Genomic DNA, 21,779 nt, shown 5'->3' with positions numbered 1-21,779 from the left:
TGTGTTTCAAAGTGCTTCAAGGCAAGGGAGGGAACAAGGGAAAATACAATGACATTATTACAGGCCATGAACAGTAAGGATGTGAAATTAACTATCGTACTCGGCCTGACAACATTTCAGATAGTGCAAGAGCTAAGACATGGATAAGGAATGGAGGGGGAGAGTGGGAAGGAAATGGAAACAGACAGGTGACCACCGTACTAAGCCTGGGGAAATTTCTGGTAAAGCCGGATGAAACAAAGGGTGAGGGAGCAGGGTGCAGAAAGGGAGGTGAGGAACAAAACAAGCGACTATCGTACTAGGCCTGACGACATTTCAGATGTGCTAGGGTGGGGGGGACAAGTAAGGGGCGGGGAGGAGACCGACAAAGTTGCTATCATACTAGGTCCATGGGCAATTCTGATAGAGTAAATGCATAGAAGAAAGGGTGTGCAGTCATTTTTTCGAATGCAATATTTTTGAAAGTCAAAATGTCAAATATTTAGTCGAAAAAAATGTCGCATTTTTTTCTATATTTTTTCAAAAAGATTAATTAATGCAAAATATGAATGCATGCAATGTTAAGGTAAGCATTTGTGTATTTATTTTTTTAAATGGTTAACTTTACAATGTATAATAACTTTTAAAATGTATATCATTCAATGCACTTTTTTATTTTATACTGTATATTAACTTTTAAAATGTATAACTTTAAATGTAATATTAAATAACATTTAATAAATAACATACAATTTTCAAATTGAACATCTAATATATATTTTGTCCATTACATGGCACTATTGTATAACAAATGTTCATATAACTATTATTGTCTTATTTGTTTTTGTTTATGTACGTACGTTACCTGTGCGTACGTATACGTAGGCGCCATTTTTAAAGTTAATTTCCAAACCGTTTCTTTTGCGTACGCGTCTCCGTTGCTCCGTTCATGGATTTTTGTAATTTCTTTTTTTTTTACTGGATTTTTTTGGATCTATCGAATTTTTTTACATTGGATTATGTGGATTTTATGGTTTTTTTCCATGCATCTTGGATTCTGTTTCTTTTTCTTCTGGTTTCTATGGAGTTGCACTTTTTCTTCCGTGTTAGATTTTACTGTTCCATTTTCATGTTTGGATTTTTTCTTGGGTTTCTTTTTTTTGCATTTTTCCATGAATTGTTTTTTGCACTTTTGGATTTATGGAGTTTCCGTTTGGCGTTTTTGGATTCGTCTCGCATGTGCCACTTTGGATTGTAGATGCTTCGGAAACGTACTTTTTTTTAACATTTTAAATTAAATGCAATCGAATTGATGAAGTTTTCTTTATTCTGCTCGTCAAATTCTTGTATTAGTTCTAGTTTTTGTTCATAATCTCTGTATTTATTTCTTTTTGGTTCCTGGTTTGCCAATGACAGTGTTTGAGATATGCGAAATTCTTGGTGGTGTTCATTCTTTAATTCTTTCAAAAAATGCCACAAATTTTATATTGAAATTTGTATTTAATCTGCTGTGCCATCCTTCTAATGCATTATTGGTACGTGGTTTACCTTCTAACGTTGCTTGGTAGCAATTCCACAACGTTACAGGGAATTTTGACCTTCGTCTTGCTCCACTAGGTGTCAATTGTCCTATCCAAGTGTTCTCTATATAGTCCAATAAGTCTGAATTTTCCTCCTCATGATTCTTATAGTACTCACTTTCAATCAAATGTTCGTAAAATTGTACAACATGATCCTCTTTTACAAAAGGCAAAGCAAAAAGGTTTTTTTATGTTGTATTGGTGAGAACTGTCCTCTGTATATTTCGTGCTTAATCCTAGTTTTTGTAATTTGTAAAATGAAAAAAAACACCCTTGTACCCTTGTTTCTTTGTACACTGATTGAAATGCCTTAATTTGTGCGATTTCATAGTCCATGATTATTGTATTTGGATGTGAATCAGGTGCAGTCTCTTTAATTTTACTAAACACGATTTTATAGGTTTCTTCATTTTTTCTCGGCATGAAAACATATACAAGTGGTATGATTTTGTTATTAATTGTTCCATGAACTGTGAAAAACTGTTGAAATGGTTGCGGGCACACTTTAAATGTTGCGTCACTTTGCCAATGTTGACTTTGACTGAGATGTACAAAGTTGGCAGCAGTCGAAAATATTATGATTTTTTCATTATTTATTTCCGTTGTGGCATGGTGGAAACGTTCTTCTTTCGCGGTCATTTTAAAAACTTCTGGTATTGTTATATCTGAATACACCACTGGATCTGAATACACCATTGGTGCCGGTGGCAGTTTAAGAGACACTTGGTGCCGGTGCAGAGAATTGGAGGTGATTGTGAAAGCAAGCGTCCCCAAACAGCACGATCCTCCCCGCAATGAGAGACAATGAAGGACTCTCCCAGGATGGGAATAAGGCCAAGACAGAGTGCGGGTGAGCGTAAATGGGAGTTTATCAATCAGAATAGGGCATGCAAAGAACTCTGCAACCTCCGAGAGCGCTCTGTCTGACAATAGCAAAGACAGGCGTATATATTTACAAAAAACGTCATCAAAACCTACATACTATAGGGGGCACAAGTTCATTGGGATTGGGTGGCGACGACTAACTATAGGTGCTGCTGCGGCGTGGTTGGTCTTGGCTGAAGGACGTCACTGGTCAGCCTCGTGGGTTGGGCTGGGCCTGGCAGGTCGGCTTAAGTTCATCCGGGCGGTGTTGGTGTGCCAATGCGGCCTGTGGCAGAGATGAATGCCTTTCCTGACTTACTTGCCCTCGGCCATGCACACCGCAGTCATTCAGTCATTTACAGTGTTATTCTCTTTAGTAAATCTTCCAATAGGTTATTTTATAGGTTAATGCAACACAGGAGGAATGCACCTTGTGAGGGGTCTGGAGGTAATATATCGAGGCCTGGTTACCCGTGTCCTGTTGACCGGGGCCATAGGTCGAGGGGCTAAGCTTCGGGGCCTGGGACGGGCGGTACAGGTCTTTCTGCCTTGTTAGAAGTTGTTATGGATGTTCCGCTGCGTGTTGTCAAAGTGTTGGGTGTCCTGATTGCACAGGGCCATAAGTCTAAGATGGTCCGGTGGGTTGTGGGGTTTACGAGGGGGCGCTTGAGTTTAGACAAAGGTTTACTGCTGTGCTGTAAATAATGCAGGTGGCTGGCCGCGGCCTTGGGTGCTGCAGTGGGGGCTACAAATCTTTGAAGTGGCTCCAGTCTAGTCGGGGGAGGTGGGGTAGCGCAGAGCGGGCCTCTGTTCTCATGTCTTGGCAGCCTTCGCAGGGTGGGAGGGGGAATGGCCTTGTACGCATTCACAAAGGTATCTCCCTCGTGTGTTGCCGAATGTAGGTAAAGACATCACAAACATTTGAACACTTTCTATAATACTTATTCAAAATCACTTTAAAACATGCATTTAACTTTGCTGGATGTGTCTCGATTATACCCAGTCCGAGCACCATATTTGTACATTATGTTCTAGCAGCTACAGTATTTTAGTTACATGCATATACATTCGCAGTAAATGAGGTAGTAGTTGGGTCGGTGGAGTACATAGAGCTCACACCATCTTTACCGGGCAAAAAATGGTTTCTGGGCCTAGCTAAATTTGTGTGGCAATCAATACGTGTGGGCACTCGATACGTGTGGGCAATGTCTCCAGCGGGTGAGCCCTCCACCACCTGGGCCCGGGTGGCACGAGGGAATGCCCAATGAGCCATAGCCCTCATCTGGGGAGAAAACGCAGGCGAGAGGGGTCTCCTGGACCAGTCCTCCCCTACAGTTGCAGAAGGAGGAATAACAGGAGGAAGGTGGCTGGAGAGTAGTAACTAGAAAGCTAGAGAAGGGGAGGTGAAGCGCAGTAAAGTGATGGTGAAAGGAAACGGTATGAGTGAGGTGACTGAAGAGCTAGCTAAAGGAGGAAAATAATGAATATAGAGGAAGAGGAAAATGACATAAATGGAGTGATGGAGTAATGTGTTTAGGAGGACGTGGGATATGACATCAAGGGAGAAGCAGAGGAATGCTTGCAGAAGAAGGTTGGAGGAGACATGAATGGAGAGGCAGAACAATGTGTTCAAGAGGAAGTAGGCAAAGTTGAATCTGAATGTTTTAGCCTGCTTCTACCTGCTTTCAGAACAACCAATACTTTTTGCACAATGCCTGCATCCATTCAGCAGTTGTCTAGATTTTGACTGCCAGATAGTATGTATACATATGGGACATCTTAACCTATTGTATTCATTAGTCACCAATAGGATCTTCTTTCCTATGCACGTTTTCTTGCCATCCCAGATGCAGGTCAAGATCTGAGTTTGCCTCTCCTGAAGTTCTTTTTGTCTGCAAGGTAATGGGGCAAGTTGGAAAAGGGAGCTCATCCTGGGTAAAATGTTCATTTTAATAATCGGGTGTCTTCGAAAACAAGATAAACGTAGTACCCTCTAATTTCTGGGATCCTTTTTAAAAACCTTAAACAGAAGTATATAATTGGCTCTATAGAGTTTTGAAAAATATGGGCCAATATTGATGGAGTGGAATTTATTCACTTTCAGGAACCGTGAGATTTAGTAACTCAGTTTAGAAGAGTTCATTTTGTACCCCAGTACATTCCGAAATTCTTCAAGTTCTAATTGGCTGTCCTCCAGCACACTTAGCAAATCAGTAATAAACGGAACAATACTGTCTGCAAAAAGACTAACCTTGTCTTGGTAGTTATCAATTTTATCCCCCTACTGATCAGGTTTTCCAGTTGTATTTCTGCTAGCAGTTCGATGAACTAGGGGGAATAAAGGAGGAGATAACAAGCACCCCTGGCGAGGCCCTCAACCCAACCCCTCTTTAACCGCCACTACCCCTTTGATCAATATGGGTACATTTTAATCTACCATAATCATCTTAATATGTGCACCAAAATTAAAGTCTGCACTATCAAAAGCTTTTTCTGAAACTACCATCACTAGCAGGAATAGATTTGGGGATCTGTTGGTCTGGTCTAGTAAATGCAGCATTATGTAATGTTTTCAAAAATATTCCTTTGCTTTAATAAAGTCAGTGTGGTCTGGGTTAGTGAGTGACTGCATGATAGTCAACCCGCCACTATTTTTAACTCATCTGTAACCAGCTACTCTAACCTGAAGGGTTTCATGCACCAAATTACCAGAGTTTTGGGGGTATGCTTCTGAGTGGAATTATGGGCTGATCACTTTATTTTGTAACCTTGCATGAATATGAGGCCACTGTACACCATTTTCTCAGTTTCCACAATGAGGTTTTAGTAACTTCTGAATCATTGAACTGCAGTGTTTCAGGGGAGCATAAACAGTTTGTTTTTCTATGTATTTCACCGAGCTAACAAATGGGATTTTTATTTTTGCAATTTTTAGTGAAAGAGTTATCTGAAGAAAATAGGCAACATGAACAAGGAATGAGAGAAATACTGCAAGCTATCAAAGAAACACAGAAAGACTCTGCTATTAAAGGTGCAGAGACCTCTCTTGTGATCCCTAGTCTTGAGCGATTAGTTAATGTAAGTATTCCATTGCATGACTTAATATCTTTAGACTTACTTATTGCATTGACTGACTTTCCTCTAGCTTTATGTATTTTCACTGCAACTTTATGGTGGTACTTTCTCGAACTATGTTTTTTCAGTCAGGGATTTGCTTTTGTAAAGCGAGATTCCATCCAAAATGCTTTTTAGCACGAGAAGAAATTAGTCAAGCTATCTCTAGTGATGTAACATAACCAGCATCAGATAAAGTATAACGCCATAGTTATTCAGTTTGTCTTCTGGAAATTCATTGTAGGTTTCTCGACATTTTTAATGATGTACAGTATTTGAGAGAGCTGAATCAAGAACTATACTCTGTTTCTACACAGAAGAACCACCTGCCTTTCACCAAAATTTTTATATCCTAGTCTTAAATTGGCTTTTAGGGCAAGCCTGGTCCTTGTTCTTTGGAGCTTGCGTGACACTCAAGCTATTAGTTACTGGTTCACTTTTGAACCACTACATTTGAAGAATTTTTCACTGTCTTGAATGCCGTTGGAGAACATTGCAATCTCTGTCAGAAGGGCACTGTGAAGAAATCAGTTGGCAAATAATTAAAGCCGCTATTTTTTTGTCCAAAAACCTACTTTTTGCAGAATACCTCAAATTCTCTTTTCAGTCAAGCTGAACTTTTTAAAATGTATCAAGAACTAGTCGTATATTGTGAGTATTTACATCAAGGGATTCCTTCTTAGTCACTGTGTGACAGTCCGCCAAATATTTCTATTCTAAAACTGAATGTCTTACAGGATTTAATAGCCAATGATCGTAGGATGTATGACTCTTTTCGCACATATTCTGCTATCATGTATATTCGTTTTGCTCATTTTGAGTTCTTATTCAGTTCAGACATGGTTGGAAGAGGTAACCTTGAAATGAAAAGGTCTTCCTTGATGTCTCCTTTTCCTGAACTTTTTTGAAATGAACAGATCTTACTGTAGCAGGGGATAATTATTAATGTCTCCCTACGGGGGTAGGTTTTTATTAGGTAAAGAAAATACAAAATATGGTTTGCTCTCTAGATATCTGGAGTTGTTTCCTGATGCAAGATATAGAAATGTTTTTCTAAGATTCAGACTAAACTTGATCCACAGGGATAATTAACATCAGGAACACCTAGCTTACTGCATCAAGTACTTGCAGATTCTGTAAAAATGGTACAGAAATAAAATCGCTGAAACACATTATGGTAAAATGTCCCCTGATACAGAGTTTGAGACTAGAATAATTCTCGAGTTCTTTAAAAAAAAAAAGTTTTATATTTTGTTTTGGCATATAACAAAGCAAGAAACATCATAACTCAACACGATTGCCCCCCCCACCCTCATTGCTCCCTCCCCCGCACAACCAAGGCTAAGCCATCCCATCTCCCCCTGGCCCTATGGCCAACAGACAGCCTTCTCAGACAAAGTCCTAATCTTCAAATTATACATGGACCACTGAAACTTAGTTGCTTTGCAAATGCGCCAAGACCATCCCCCAGTCCCGCCTGAACGCCTCCTGGGCCCCCTGGATCCTGTATGTGACCCATTTTGTCGCCAGGAACTTCCATTCCTTATGAATCCACTCTGTTAGAGGTTATCTCTTCCAATTAAGCACCACCGCCAACCAACCAGCAACTAAGAGCACCATAAACGCCTCATTTTGTTCCATTGACATTAAACAATCCACTGTGTCCCCCAGTCCCAAAATCCACTCCTTGGGACCCAAGCCGCTGCTGATTCCAAATATACCTTCCATTTGCTTAATAACTTTTAGCCAGAAGGGTCGAATCCTCGGGCATTCCCACCATATGTGTGTCCATGAGCCCTTGACCGTACACCCGCGCCAACAGTGAGGCGATGTATTCGGGAACATTCTGTGCAACACCTCTGGTCTATAATGCCACTGTAGCATTATCCTATAACATGCCTCTCTTACTTGAATCAAGCGTGTTAGTTTGGGTATATTGTGCCACATATCCTCCCAATATTCTTATGATATTTCTCAACCCAGGGTACTTTCCCACTTCGACATGTACCGCTACTTATGGTGCGTGAGATTCTCCTGTACTAGCTTACTAGCTTGTAAAGGCAGAGTATCCGCTTTTTTGAGCCAGTTATGAATTTCTCAAAAGCAGTGAGGTCTAGTCGCTGCCTCCCAAACAGCTGTTAGCCAGCCAGTGCCTGAGCTGTTAGTAACAATGCCTGTCTTTTTCTGTCACCCCAAAGTTCTGTTTGCATTGTTCGAATGTCATTATATCGGGGCCTTCATACATGTCCCGCTTTTGTGCATCCCGCCCTCTTTGGCTGCTGAAATGTCCCTGGCTCCTCTCCCGGTGTAAACTGAGACTTCCTGAATAGTGGCGTAAAGGGAGAATGAGGGGTCGACGGTGCTCCACGCGCCACCAGGGAGTCCCACACATCCCCCCCACCACGGAAAGTATTCGACTCATGCGCATATTAGGTGGTCTATCCATCCTATTAGCCACAAGGCTCACTGCAGCGAGGTAGCCGCTACCGCCCTGTCCATGCGTGCTCACCATTAACCATTCCCTAATGACCCTGAGCTGCGCCGCCTGATAATACTTCTGGAAGTTTAGTACCCCCAAACCTCCCGCTCTCTTGCTGCCATCATCGTTCTGATCTCAACTCTTAGGCCTTTGTTTCGCCATATAAATGGCATAATGATCTTCCGGAGGGAATTGAAGAAAGAGCTGTGGGGAGCTATGTGGAGCGCTTGAAAATGATATAGAATCCGACAGCCATCTTCACTGTGGCTATTCTCCCCAGCCATGATATGGTCAAGGGCTTCCATCTAGACACTTCCTCTTTTACCTTTTGCAGCAGGGCTGGGTAATTTACGCCATACATTTGATCCAACGATTTAGTGATGACTACCCCCCCAGCACTTTAACCCTCCCCACATTCCCCCGTGGCCCATTTGAACATAGTTTTACCTAGTATTCTATCCTTTTCTTCTAGTCCCAAAGAGAGGTTCAGTATCTCTGATGTTCGCTTTCAACCCTGCGACTTTACCAAAACCCTCCAGCTCCACCCCCAATGCTTCCAGGGATGATTTCGGCTCAGTAAGGGCCAGCAGCATATCATCCGCATATGCCATAATCTGATGCATTTCCCTGTAGAACCAAACCCCACATACCACCCTTGGTTGCGCAGATTCTCATTAGAAAAGGCTCAAGGCGTTGGGCATAGAGAAAAGAGGAAGAGGGCAGCTTGTTTCGTACCCCTGGGTAAGGGGGATCTGCCTACATAGGTGGCTGTTGATTGCTAGTCGTATCAAGGGAGAGCTATAGTTAGCCCGTGTAAATTGCAAACGTTTTGGCCCAAATCCCATGCAAATCGGGGCCTGGAAGAGAAACAACCATTCTACGCGATCAAATACTTTTTTGGCATCCAAGGCCAATATGACCGCAAGTGTCTGCTTGATAAATCCTGCCTGGTCAGGGGCAACCAACTTGGAAAGCAATGGGGCCAGACTCCCGGCCAGTATTTTGGTACACATTTTTGCATCCAGGTTCATTAGCGATTGGGTCTGAATGACCCACAGCTAGTGGGGTCCTTGCTGGGTTGAGAAAAACTGTATTTGCCTCTTCCATTGACCGCCCCTGTCTCCCAGAATTTATTAAACAGGCGGGTTAACCGAGGCTAGAGTTTTGACCCTAACTCTTTACAGAATAGGGCTGTATAAGCACCCGGCCCTGGCGCCTTGTTGAGTGGGAGAGACTTAATTGCCTCCCCAACCTCCTCCACCTGAGTATCCCCTTCCAGGTCGTCCCTTTCCATGTTAGTCAGTTGAGAGCTTAGGCAGCTGAACTAGATCCAAATATGCATCTTTCCCCCGTTCATCAGGGAGGTCCGAGGAGTAAAGCCTCTCATAGTGGAAACTTTCACAGCCTTCTATCGCCCGTTCTCGGTAACCATTTCTCCAGCTTCTGACATGACCTTCAAGACTATCTGAGCTGCCAGTCTCCCCTTAAACTGTCGAGCCAACAGTCGATCTGCCCTGTACACCCCCACATAATATCTCTACTTCGCATACGAAAGGGCCTTCTCCGCTCTGCGGGTCCGTAGTAGGTCTAACTAGCCCTGGATATATTGGTATTCCCTTTGCAACTCTCTTGTCTGTTACTCACTTAATGACTGCCTGTGCTCATGCAACCGGTCATCGAGCTCCTTTTTTCAGCCGTGCCCATTGCCATCTGGCCTTTATAGCTATGATTTCCCCCCTCAGCACTGCTTTGAGGGAGTCCTACACCGTCGCCTGACCAACCTCCGGCATGTCATTCTTTCTAAAATATTGCTCAATCTTTTCCCCATCTCTTCTGCCAGAGCCGGGGCCCACAGAATGTAATTGGGACATCCCCATCCCCACATCTTCTACCCGATCCCATGTGAGCTAAACATAATTCATAAGGGGTCATGATCCGATATTGACATTGGGTCCAACCCCATGCCCACTGCCCTCCCCATGAGTCCAGGAGTCACCCATATATAATTTGTGACGTTGTATTGTGTACATTGAATAATATGTATACCCTTGCTCCTCCCCCTTTAGGATCCTCCAGGTATTCCAAAGAAACAGCCCCTCACATCTTTCTCTGTGCCTTCGACGGGGCTGGTGTGGGCCTTGCCCCTTCCAAGCTTCTGTCAATCTTGGGACACAGGCCACATTAAAGTCACCCACTAGGATGATCTCTCCATCAGCAAATTTGTCCAACAAGGTGAGAACCTCTCTCAGGAAGCCATCCTGGCCAATATTGGGAGCATACACGGAGGCTAGGCTAGGCTAACTCTGTCATTCTGTGCGAGCTCTAACGAACAGGTACCGACCGTACTCATAACCTGTAAAGTCGGGGAGTCCCTGAAGGCCACCAACACCCCACATGTCTTTCCCCTGTGCATTGGCTTGATAGACCCGCGAATAGTGCACTAGCCTACCCACCCGCGAGTAGTGCACTAGCTTCCCCACAGGTCTATCCTGCTTTCTGATATGCGTCTCTTATAGCATTAACACATAAATGTTCTCCGTCTTCATATACATTACTAGCTTTTTCTGTTTGATCGGCGAGTTAATCTCCCGGACATTGTTATGAATCCTTAATCCAAAAGATCCCGGGGCACCACACTACCCGGATGTGACCGTGTTACACACCCATACCATAATCTTGGAACCAAGTAAAGCCCTTTTCAGCCGCACATCTTGATTTCCGATTTTAGCTTTCACCTCCCTGGTGAACTGCTTGATCTCTTCTCCAAGTTCCTGGAAAGAGGATGTGAGCAGGTCCTAAAATCTTTCAGGCATTTGATCAGTTCTTCCCTGCTAGCCACCATGTTATCTCCATTAGCGTGCGGGGACTGCGTCCCTGCGGGTTCCTGTCTGATCTTGGCCCCTACTCCCACCACCTGTTGCCTACAGCTCCGTTGAAGGCCCCCTTCTGGAGTCTTGGGTGCAGGAGGCTGCAGGAGAACTGCATGATGTCTCCCCAGTGGTGACTTTGCCTTAGTATGCAGTATCTGCCGGTCCCCTGTTCGCCACATGCCTCCCCTGGGCTTCTTCATCTGCAGCGCCATTCACGCTGCCCTGGGTGAGCCCTCACCACTGCTACTCTGACTCAAGCCAGCCTTCAATGCCAGGGGGCCATCTGTAGCCATTGGCCTCTCCCACTGGGGTCCAACAGGATGTACTGAGCCTTACCAACCTCACCAGCACTGTGTGCGGCCCAGTCCTTCTCCCACAATGCTGGGAGAAATCTGCGTGACAGTCTATGGGATGCAGCCCCTCCCCATTGACAAAATCACTGCTGCCGTCTCTCTCAACCAAGGGCCTCCTGCCGCTACCAGTGGGCCCAACTGTTCTTAATGTATCTGATGGGGGGTGGGGGCATGAGCCATGTGTCTGCTGTGCTCCTCTGCCCGCAGCACCTTGGCTTAAGCCGCGGGTCGTTCGCCCCACCTACCATCACTTCAGCCACCAGCCGCAATCATGGCCGCCTTCTCTGCTGCGACTACCGCCTCTGCTCGAGTTGGATGTCGCAGCACCACGGCACTCCAGGCTTCTTCTGAAGGAGTGATCCGCCTTGCAGCACCCCCAGGGGTATCCGGGCTGTCCCTCCGCACACAGCTACAGCAACGCTGATCTCTGCTGATCCGGCGGCACTTTGATCATGTTCCCGGCTGTCACTTCTTCTAGTCGGGTTGAACCGACCTGCTCCCCTGGTCCAAGACAACTTTACTGTGGGGTTTGCCGCCACAAAGGGGTGCTCTGCTTGCTTCAAATGATTGCTTCATTGAGGCCTGGAGGGAGAGCTTGACTTCACGTCCTCTCCCATCCCGCGGCCATCCCATCTTGGAATCTACTTATCGAGTTTTGTGCATGATTCTGAGTGGCTACATTCTGATGAACCTCGGGGAAAGCTTTATAATGGTCATAATAACGCCCTAATAATAGCATATGTGGTTTCCTTCAAAGGCTGGATTTCGTTACATTTTACAGTAGTAAGACAGCGTTAATATTGCGTGTGTTTTTCTGTGATTAGTTGACATTCTAGATGTATAAATTGGATATTTATTATCTATTTTTTACAGAACATGTATTTTATATATTGTGAGAGACCAGAAGTAAGGCTCGGTCATAAGGGTGGCATGTTTTTAGGTATAGACTTTTATTGATCAGAAAAGGTTGGGGACACGTCCTCTATATTCCTAAATCTAAGAGGGCTTTCCCTGCCTCAAAAGAATTAGTGAAAACAGTCAGTATGCCCAAAAGTATAACGTCTGCCCCAGTCACGTCCCCAAAACCTAACTCTGTCCCTCACACACACCATTATCTAACAAATGGTGAAAATAGTGTTCTTCAATGTAACATAAATGTGCTCAGCCACGTGGGCTTCCAAAGGATTCAAGAAAATAATGTTCCAACACTAGGGTGTTTCTTCTTTTGTGAAGGCATAATGAAGTAGACAGACAACTGAATAAAGTTTGTGCAATACACTTTTATTAAATTAAATGGATGGTTGGAAAAAGGCCAACTTGCCCTATGCTAAGGTGGGATTTCCCTACCTAAAGAAAACAAAGGATAGTCTTTCAGGAAGTCCAAAGCAAATGTCTGTGTGTGTCTAAAACCTATACTTGCCCTCACATCTAATTGTATACAATGTGTAGGGATGTCGGCATCAAGTAGTGTTCAAATAAAAGGTCAGAGCTTCTTCACCTTCTGGTTTGTAAAAGGGGGTTGCCTTCCCCAAGTTCAAAATAGCTCACAATGCAAAGGGGTTTCCTTCCCAAAGCTTTTAAGTCGTTCAAATTTGCAAAACAATGCAATTCCTTGGGACACTTCTCTACTCTTCTGATTTGGTTACCTTTCACCAATTTCATATAGTTCAGTTGCTTAATTTCAGATCACACAAGATATCCCTGCTATTCAACACAAGCTTTTTTGTGGGTGCTTTCAGTGGCTTTTCCATAGAGGGGTGCACTCGGTCTAGGCGCAGTGTCAGACCACACAGTACACCCATTACAGGTCGCGCAACCAACACACCTTACTTGCTTCTTCATTGGCACGTTGCCACTGCTCCAGCTTTATAGTGGTGCTTGAATCATTCTTATTTCACATCCTCATGATGCTGTCATGATCTCTGCTTCCAAAAGGTCAGGGTTTTCCCAACTCCCTTGGAAGCAGATCCATAACCCTGGTTCCGAGTGCCAACCAGTCCCAATTGGGACCTTTTGGACCCAGTCCTGGCGCCAGTGGCACCAGGCTCATAAATATGCCCAGTCCCAGCGCTGGAAGCGCCGGGCTCATAATGCTTGGGTGGACTTACCTGCAGCAGACCATGCTGCTTACTTGCCTGCCAGTTGAGCCTCTGATCCTCTTCTGTTTGGAACTACTTTTCCTGTTGGGTGGGGCAGGAGCCACTCCCTAGATTCAGAACACTGGAACTCTTCTGGAAAGCAGGAACTCTTTTCTTACCTAGGCGTGGCTGTGGAAGGAGACACCTAAGCACTACAGGAGGCTATTTAAACCACACCCGATGGATGAATCTTGCTTTGTGTTATTCTGCATCCTCTGCAGCAGAACGCTCTTCGTGTCTTCTGTATCTGATCCTGGGCCTAAGGAAAAAGGCTTACCATCCTGAATCCAGTCTTCAGCAACACCTATAAAGACAAGAAAGAACAGGTTAGCATTACGGTCTTCAGTGACAGCTCTTCACTTACCTGGTCCATCGGCTGTCACCAACGCCTCGCGCTGCATTCCGGCATCTGAAAGACAAAGGCTTACCTACTCTTCGGCGCTGCATCCCGCATCTGAAAGACAAAACAAGGTGCGTTTAAAGACATTGGGGAACTTTAATACTCACGTGCCATTACTCCTTTCCACATCTAACCCAGTGGGTATTCCGGCACCCGGCAGCCGCTCCGAACTTGTACCTGCAAAATAAAAAGACAGTTAGAGCGCATCGTGAAGCAGGCAACAAGCGCTTACTTACGTGCTTCCAGGCGCTTCTATTCATCACACGGGCTCCATCTTCAACTCACTTCAGCCTGTCATCCGCCAACGCCGGAACCCTGCAAAACAAGAAACATCATTACTAAAGACTTTAAAGACATTAGAATTACTCGAAACTTACCGTTCGTGCAGTAAACGACGGACAGCAGTCCTCTGAAGTCAAGAGGCCTGCTCCCTTATCCATTCAATAACCCAGTTCCTTAATCCCATATTTTCTATCTGCAGACATCTTACCCTTCGAGTCAGACATACAGTGCACAGAGGTCCAGCCCAAAGAGCCAGCCGTGTGTTACACATCACCTTTGAAGATACGGTATACGCCCAGTCAAGACCGGCGCCTCTACGGGAATCAGGTGAGCGTTACAGATGCTTTATCATAACTTGTTTTGCCACCGTTCACTTAATGTACTTTCACATCAGTACTTGTTCCACAAACCGCGCAAAATGCTTACTTTCATTTTCATTCTGATCGGTATTCAAAAAGTACTTGCTTTCATTCAAATTGGCATTCATTAAAGGATTCGCGTGCTCGCCTGCCGCCCCCCCCCCCTTCCTTGGTTGACTCACCGTTCAGAGCCTACGGCGTTCCAGCGAGGCCTACAGCCATCACAAGTGCTCTCTCTCTCTCTCTCTCTCTCTCTCGTGTGGTGCCTCACTCCGTCTCCTCAGCGGCTCTGTGACTTCGCTCACACACTGATGCTTTTCTTGCAGCTCGAGACTCACATGACTGCTTCGCCTGGTCAGGCCTGTTCCTTTTCCCTGGTCTGCTACCGGTCTTCAGCTTCCTTCAGATCGCCTCCCGCTGCATATACTCTGCATCTTCCAGGGGTTCCCAAGCACTCTGCTTGCTACGCTGCCTTCCAGGAATGGGCTGGTCTCTTCCAGCAGTCTGTAGACCTGCTTCCACAGCTGACTCAATTTTTGCCTTACTTCCTGCTTTTAAACCTCCTGCCAGGTTTATTGGTCTAAAAAGGACTAGACCACTCAATGCTGAATCAGGAGTCCTGCATTACTCTTGCTGGCCTCCTCCTTGTCTCAGTACATAACTGGTGATATATATGTATATATGTGTGTGTCAATAAAGAGAGGATGTGTTTCTCTAGTTGGTCTCACCCTCGTCCCAGTACCAAACTGGGGTCTAATGGGGAATGTTTTAGGGAAAGAAATAGGGAAAGGATTGACAATAGCCTATAAAAGCTTGGGGGACAGTGGACCCATTGTGAAAGGGCAATGGGGGCTACTATGTCTCACCCAAGGATGCCTCATTCCCCACTCCCCTATCCTCTACCACCCAAGTGATCCTCCCTCGCATATCCACCCCCAGGGTCAGGATCCGATAGCGTTGACTTTCCCTGGACCCCTGGGAGGAATATATATTGAGGAAAGAAATGAGGACACCTTCAGATTCATCACACTTTCCACTAGACTTCAAAAGGACAAATGTCTTTACTGTTTCTTCTCATATGAAACACAAAGGATTCTCAAAATTTTCTCAGTCCTAGGGTTTTAAATCCCTTTGTTTCCAGCCTTGTATTTGGGTTATTTTTCTTTCTTCCATTATGAAATTAAGATTTTAAATGGTGCATCAAGACTAACTTGCCGTTTGATAGCTAATTTTTGGCAATATTAGGCTGGGTTTGGCAAATAGGGGACACCCCTTTCACCTACATATGATGTACACATATATATTATCTCTAATATCACGCATTCTGAATTTCCGGGAACATGGGTGTTCCACCAACTAATCTCAGCGATGTAATGCTGAACATCAATTATAAATACCTGTATTTCAAGGGGATTGGGTCCTCCGACGTATTCCATATCTATGACAGTAATCACCACAGCTGTGCTGCTTCGGCAAATCTTTCGGCATCCTGTGTCCATGACGTCGATAAGCCACCCTCGAGGACCTCCTCCGATGGCCGACGTCACTGGATGTTATCAGTAGGACGCACGACGCCCGTAGCCTCAGTTCCGTTTTTTCTGCGAACGTGTTCGCTTCGGAGGTCTCGGCGCGCCTCGACTCTTTGGAGTTTCTGTTCTTTATCAGTTCTTCGAACCTGTTTGTTTGTGAAGTTAACCTTTGTGATGTCTACCTCGTCTTCCACCCCGCGTCCGGGCTTTAAGAAGTGCGGGGACTGTGGTTCCATGATGTCAGTGACGGACTCGCACAACGCCTGCCTCTGGTGCCTTGGGGAGGCCCATGACACGGATGATTGTGTCGACTGCCAGTCGCTTACGTCCAAAGCCTTGCGGGAGCGCAAGAAGAAACTGTCGGTAGGTAAGGTGTTCAAGCCACGTAAGTCGAGGTCTGCGGGGCTTTCAACAGACGATTCGAGGGGCGACTCTCTGCATCGTCGTCGGAAGTCCAGTGGGTCTCAGTCCCGGAGTAGGTCCCGCCACTCCTCTGCCTCTTTGAGGCACTCCCGGAAGCCCCGTCATCGGTTGCCTTCCCCGTCCTCATCAGAGGACTCCGCCCGTCGGCGGGTCGCTTATCCAACCAAGCATGTGACGCCAGAGGAATGGGCTTCCTTCGGTAAGAAAATGCTAGCGATTCTCGAATCGCAGGGCACTTGTCCGTCCGTGCCTCCGAGTGGGGTCGGTCGTGATCGGTCGAGAGACACTGCTCGTACGCCTTCGGGCTCGGGTGGTCGGCACGATTCGCGGGGAAGGTCCCGCTCGGACAAGGGGAATCGTTCTCGTCATGCCCGTTCCAGGTCCCGGTTCTCGACGTGCTCGAGACCGTGTGCACCTGTGGTGTCTTCGAGGAAGACGTCGAGGTAGTCGACGGACTCTTTTGAGGTTCCGCCTCCGAAGAAGTAGTCGACGCCATCGGCGCCCAGGCTGTAGAGGGACACACTCGGGGCTCCGCCCTCGAGGCCTGTGTCGACGCCGTCGATGCTGTCTGCGCCCCGTTCGGCGCCGATTCACTCGACGCGTTGTTTCGACGGGGGTACCCCAGGGCACAGTGGAACCTCCTAGAAAGGTTCTGGCCAAGGTCAAGCATGGCTTTGTTCCCCATTCTGTGCCCTCTTACCGCCATCTTGAGTACATTTCAGAGGTGGATGAGGGCTCTGATGATGGCATGGTTCCTGATACGGTGCCAGATGAGATTCTCTCGGGCCATAGCCAAATTGAGGACTTGCGTCAGTCCCTGCATGATGCCAGTGGTCTGGACACCTCTCCGGAGGTGGAGTTTTGTAGGCCTGAGCCTGGCACTCCTCGTACCGGCGCCTTATGTCTAGGGTCACCGAGTACTTGGGGTGGTCTGCTCCCCCAGGGGATTTTCTTCAGCATGACCTTACGGATATCCTCGACCAAGGTCCACCAACTGACCCGGTACTGCCGTTCCATATGGCTCTACAGAGGAGGGTGGCGGCGGCTTGGTCTGCTCCGGAGAGTCTCCCGGCAGTGGGCAAGTCTTTGCTGCGACAATACAGCCCAGCCAGTAGCGACCCCTGCTACTTGACCAAGCACCCCCCTTCCGGAGAGTTTGGTGGTGTAGGCGGTTACAGCCCCAGCAAAGCAGGTGTCATACCCTACCATCCCTCCTGATGGGAACGACAAGCGTTTTGATGGTTGGCCGAAGAAAGTGTTTTCTTCAGGTGGTATGGACCGCCAACTCTGTATGTGCCTTGTCCCTTTTCACGCACACTCTGTGGAACTGTGTTTACTTAGCGGCTGAACTTATTCCCGAAGGGGATGAATGGGATGGTTTCCTTGCTATGGTCCAGGATGGCAAGGCTGCCATGTGTGAGGCCGTTCAGTCGGGTTTGGACATGGCAGATTGCGTCAGCCGGTCCATGTTGGCGAGCACCGTAACACGCAGGTTTGCGTGGTTGCGAAAGTCGGGGTTTGCTCCTGATGTGCAGGCCCGGCTCCTCAACATGCCCTTTGACGGTGAACATCTTTTTGGCAGCAAGGCTGACGAGAGTCTTGAGAGGTTGCAGACCTCCAAAGCTGCAGCGAAGTCGTTGGGCGCTGCAGTTCGACAACCTCCGCCTTTTCGTCCTAGGGGACAGCAATGGAGGGGAGGTTCCTTTCATTATTACTCATCATTTAGTAAAGCGAGAGGAGCTGCCAGTCAAAGGGGCCACCGTAGGAGCGCCAGAGGTGGAAAACAAGGGTACTCAAGGTGCCAAGGCCGCTCGGGCAGTTGCCTCTTTGCCCTCAGGCAACGCCGCAGCCGCTTCAGCTCAGTCATGAGGCCATGTCCCATGGTTCGCCGGTTGGGGGAAGGCTGGCACAGCATGTTGTAGAGTGGCGTGCCATTACTTCAGATGTGTGGGTTCTGGAGATCATAGCCCACGGCTACTGTCTTCCTTTCCGGCAGAGGCCTCACGACAATCCACCGGGGAATCTCTCTTTGAAGAGTCTGGATCCGCTCCTTGCACAGGAAATTCAATCCCTGCTGGAGAAAGGCGCCATAGAACTGGTGCCTGTAGCGGAGAGGAACAAGGGATGGAATTCCCCTTATTTTTTGATTTTCAAGTAAGACACAGGGGATTGAGACCCATCATGGACTTGCGCGGTTCGAACAAACTCCTCACGAAGGACAAGTTCAAGATGGTTACTCTCTTTCAAGTCCTCCAGGCCCTTCAATTTCAGGACTGGTTGGTGTTTCTCGACCTTAAGGATGCTTAATCCATCCAAAGCACAAGAAGTACCTGAGGTTCGCGGTTGGCGACTCGCACATCAGTTTCGGGTCCTGCCGTTCGGATTGACATCCGCCCCGAGGGTCTTCACCAAGCTCATGGTAGTGGTGGCAGCGCATCTCAGGAAAGGGGGGATTCACATCTACCCCTACCTGGACGATTGGTTGATCAGGGCGCGCTCTCCCGAACAAGTCCTGGATCATCTGTCAGTCACCTGCCACTCCCTCCACAAGCTGGGCTTCTCCCTCAACTTGAAGTCCCATTTGACACCAACTCAGAGGCTCCAGTACATCGGAGCAGTGCTCAACACGTCCCTAGGGCAGTGTTTTCCTCCCCAGGTGAGGGCTCATCACATTCAGCAGATGGTGCACAAGTTTCAGCTTGCCCAGTCTCTCCCAGCGTTCGAGTTCTTGAGATTGCTCGGCCTCATGGCATCCTGCATTCTTCTGGTGCCAAAGGCCAGGTTGCGGATGAGATCTTTGCAATGGGCACTCAAGCTCCAGTGGTCTCAGTCCTCTGGCAGGATGTCGGACCCTGTTCAGGTGCCGTCCTCGGTCACCCAGGACCTTCTGTGCTGGGCCGTCGAAGGCAATCTGATGAAGGGGGCTCCTCTTTGGCTACCCTGGCCGGTGTGACGATCGTGACGGACGCATCCCTCACGGGATGGGGAGCTCATGACAACGAGTTGACAGTCAGCAGTCGTTGGTCTCCGTCGGAGTCCAGACTCCATATCAATCTGTTGGAGCTGAGGGCCGTCAGGCTTGCCCTGAAGGCTTTTCTGCCAACTGTGTGAGGAAAGAATGTCCTGATCCTGACGGACAACACAGTGGCCATGCACTACCTCAACAAAAAGGGGGGGCAGGGTCACGTCCTCTGTGCAGGGAGGCGATGCAGCTCTGGTTCTGGGCAATCCAGCAGGAAGTTTCGATCTCGGCAGTTCATCTGGCCGGAGACGAAAACGAGACGGCGAGCTCTGAGCAGGCAGAGCGCAATCTCTCACGAGTGGAAGTTGGCTCAGGAGATTCTCCTGGAGATCTTCGCCCTTTGGGGGACCCCTCAAGTGGATCTCTTCGCCTCCAGTGTCAACCGGAAGTGCGAAAGGTTCTGCTCGCAGGAATTTCCTCCAAAAGGAGCCTTAGGAGACGCGTTCGTGGTGGAGTGGTCTTTCCCACTGCTGTACGCGTTTACTCCAGTACCCGTCATCGTGCAATTGCTACAGAGGTTACAAATGTTCGGTTCCTGGATGATTCTCATTGCTCCGGTGTGGGCCCGGAGGACGTGGTACCCGGACCTTCTCGACTTGTCCATCTGCCCTCCACATCGTCTTCCCTACCGAGACAATCTGCTCTCACGGGAGGGGGGGGTCAGGTTCTCCATCCAGAGGTCAGATCCCTGAACCTTCACGCTTGGTTTCTGAAAGGTTGAGGTATAAGGATTGGGACCTCCCTGAAGAAGTGATGGAGGTGTTGCTTTCGGCCAGAAGGCCCGCAACTAAGTCCCTGTACCGTTGCTGTTGGCGAAAATTCTGCGACTGGTGCAGGGTTAAGAATGTGGATCCTTTTGCATGTGACATTCCTGTGGTTCTGTCTTTTTTGCTTTCTTTAGCCAACAGGGGCTTGCAAGTGGGTACGGTTAAAGGTTACCTGGCGGCGCTGTCCATATTCAAGCGCTCGTCTGAAGAAAGTTCTTATTTTAAAATTCCTTTGATTTCTCAGTTTCTAAAAGGGCTCACTAATGTGTTCCCTCCTTCACCTTTCCAGGTGCCCAGTTGGGATTTGAACCTTGTCCTCAAGTTTCTGATGGGTGCTCCGTTTGAGCCTTTGCATTCATGCACTTTGAGACTGTTCACTCTTAAAACTGTATTTTCGGTTGCGGTTACTTCCGCTCGCAGAGTGAGTGAGTTACAGGCACTTTCAGTTAAGCCACCCTTCACTGTATTTCAGGAGGGCAGGGTTGTCCTTGGAGTTCGTCCTTCCTTTCTTCCGAAGGTGGTGTCGGAATTTCATTTAGGCCAGAAAGTTGTTCTTCCGGCATTTCATCCTCCACATCCTGGTAAGGAAGAGGAGAGGCTCCATAGGCTCGATCCTAGGAGAGCTTTAAGCTTTTATATTTCACGCATGTCCCGGTTCAGAGTGGACGATCATTGGTTACGCTGGAAAGCGTTTGGGACAAGCTATTACTAAGCAGACATTGTCTCGCTGGATTATTCTGGCTATTTCTAAGTGTTACCGCTTGGCAGGTAAGGATTCACTGGTCGGCTTGCATGCCCATTCTACCAGGGGTATGGCTGCCTCTACTGCCCTACAGAGGGGTGTTCCTATTCGTAACATCTGTGACACAGACACCTGGGCTTCGGTCCATACTTTTGTACGTCACTACTCCCTCGATTCCATCCGTGGGCAGGATCTGGCCTTTGGCAAGGCGGTCCTTTGCTCCGCAATTTGATTGGGCATTCTAAATTTCTTTTGCTAACTTCTTTTCCCACCTCCTTGCATTGGTACTGCTTTGGGAGTCTGACATAGATATGGAATACGTCAGAGGACCCAATCCCCTCGAAGAACAAGTTACTCTCTTACCTGGTAACGTTCTTTTGATGGGATGGTCCGACGACGTATTCCATATCGCTCCCTCCCTGCCTTCCCCCCTACAGAATTTCTTATGCGATTGCAGCTTATGTTTCCGCAAGGCTTTGTGTGGTCAGACTTGCAGAAGACTGGTGCCACACGTTCTGGGGAAAAAACTACAACTGAGGCTACGGGCGTCATGCGTCCTACTTATAACATCCAGTGACGTCGGCTGTCGGAGGAGGTCCTCGAGGGCGGCGTATCGACGTCATCGACGCAGACGCTGAAAGATTTTCCAAAGCAGCACAGCTGTGGTGATTACTGTCATAGATATGGAATACGTCGGACCATCCCATTGAAAGAACGTTACCAGGTAAGAGAGTAACTTGTTCTTTTGTTTTGTTCTCGCCCGCTTCTACAATACCCTTATTGTGACAATTTCCAATGGGTATGTATTCTTGATGATTTTACTGCTTTTTTGTGAATTATATATGTCACTTTGCTTTTGTGGTAATGTTTAATCTAAT

At 47.1% G+C, this 21,779-nt stretch overlaps 1 protein-coding gene across 4 annotated transcripts in view; it reads left to right on the top strand.

Annotated features, from left to right (window-relative positions):
- The window catches only part of CEP290 (centrosomal protein 290), a 3,224,991-nt gene that overhangs the window by 654,569 nt on the left and 2,548,643 nt on the right, over positions 1-21,779 (top strand). For all 4 annotated transcript variants that reach the window (XM_069629332.1, XM_069629331.1, XM_069629333.1 and 1 more), the window contains one exon: positions 5,359-5,501. In XM_069629332.1, the coding sequence (XP_069485433.1) occupies positions 5,359-5,501 (143 nt within the window). The remainder of the gene's footprint in view (positions 1-5,358; positions 5,502-21,779) is intronic.

Source organism: Ambystoma mexicanum, chromosome 12 (assembly GCF_040938575.1).
Source record: "Ambystoma mexicanum isolate Mex_15411 chromosome 12, UKY_AmexF1_1, whole genome shotgun sequence".
NCBI lineage: Eukaryota > Metazoa > Chordata > Amphibia > Caudata > Ambystomatidae > Ambystoma > Ambystoma mexicanum.
This window is presented reverse-complemented; position numbering and strand designations above follow the sequence as displayed.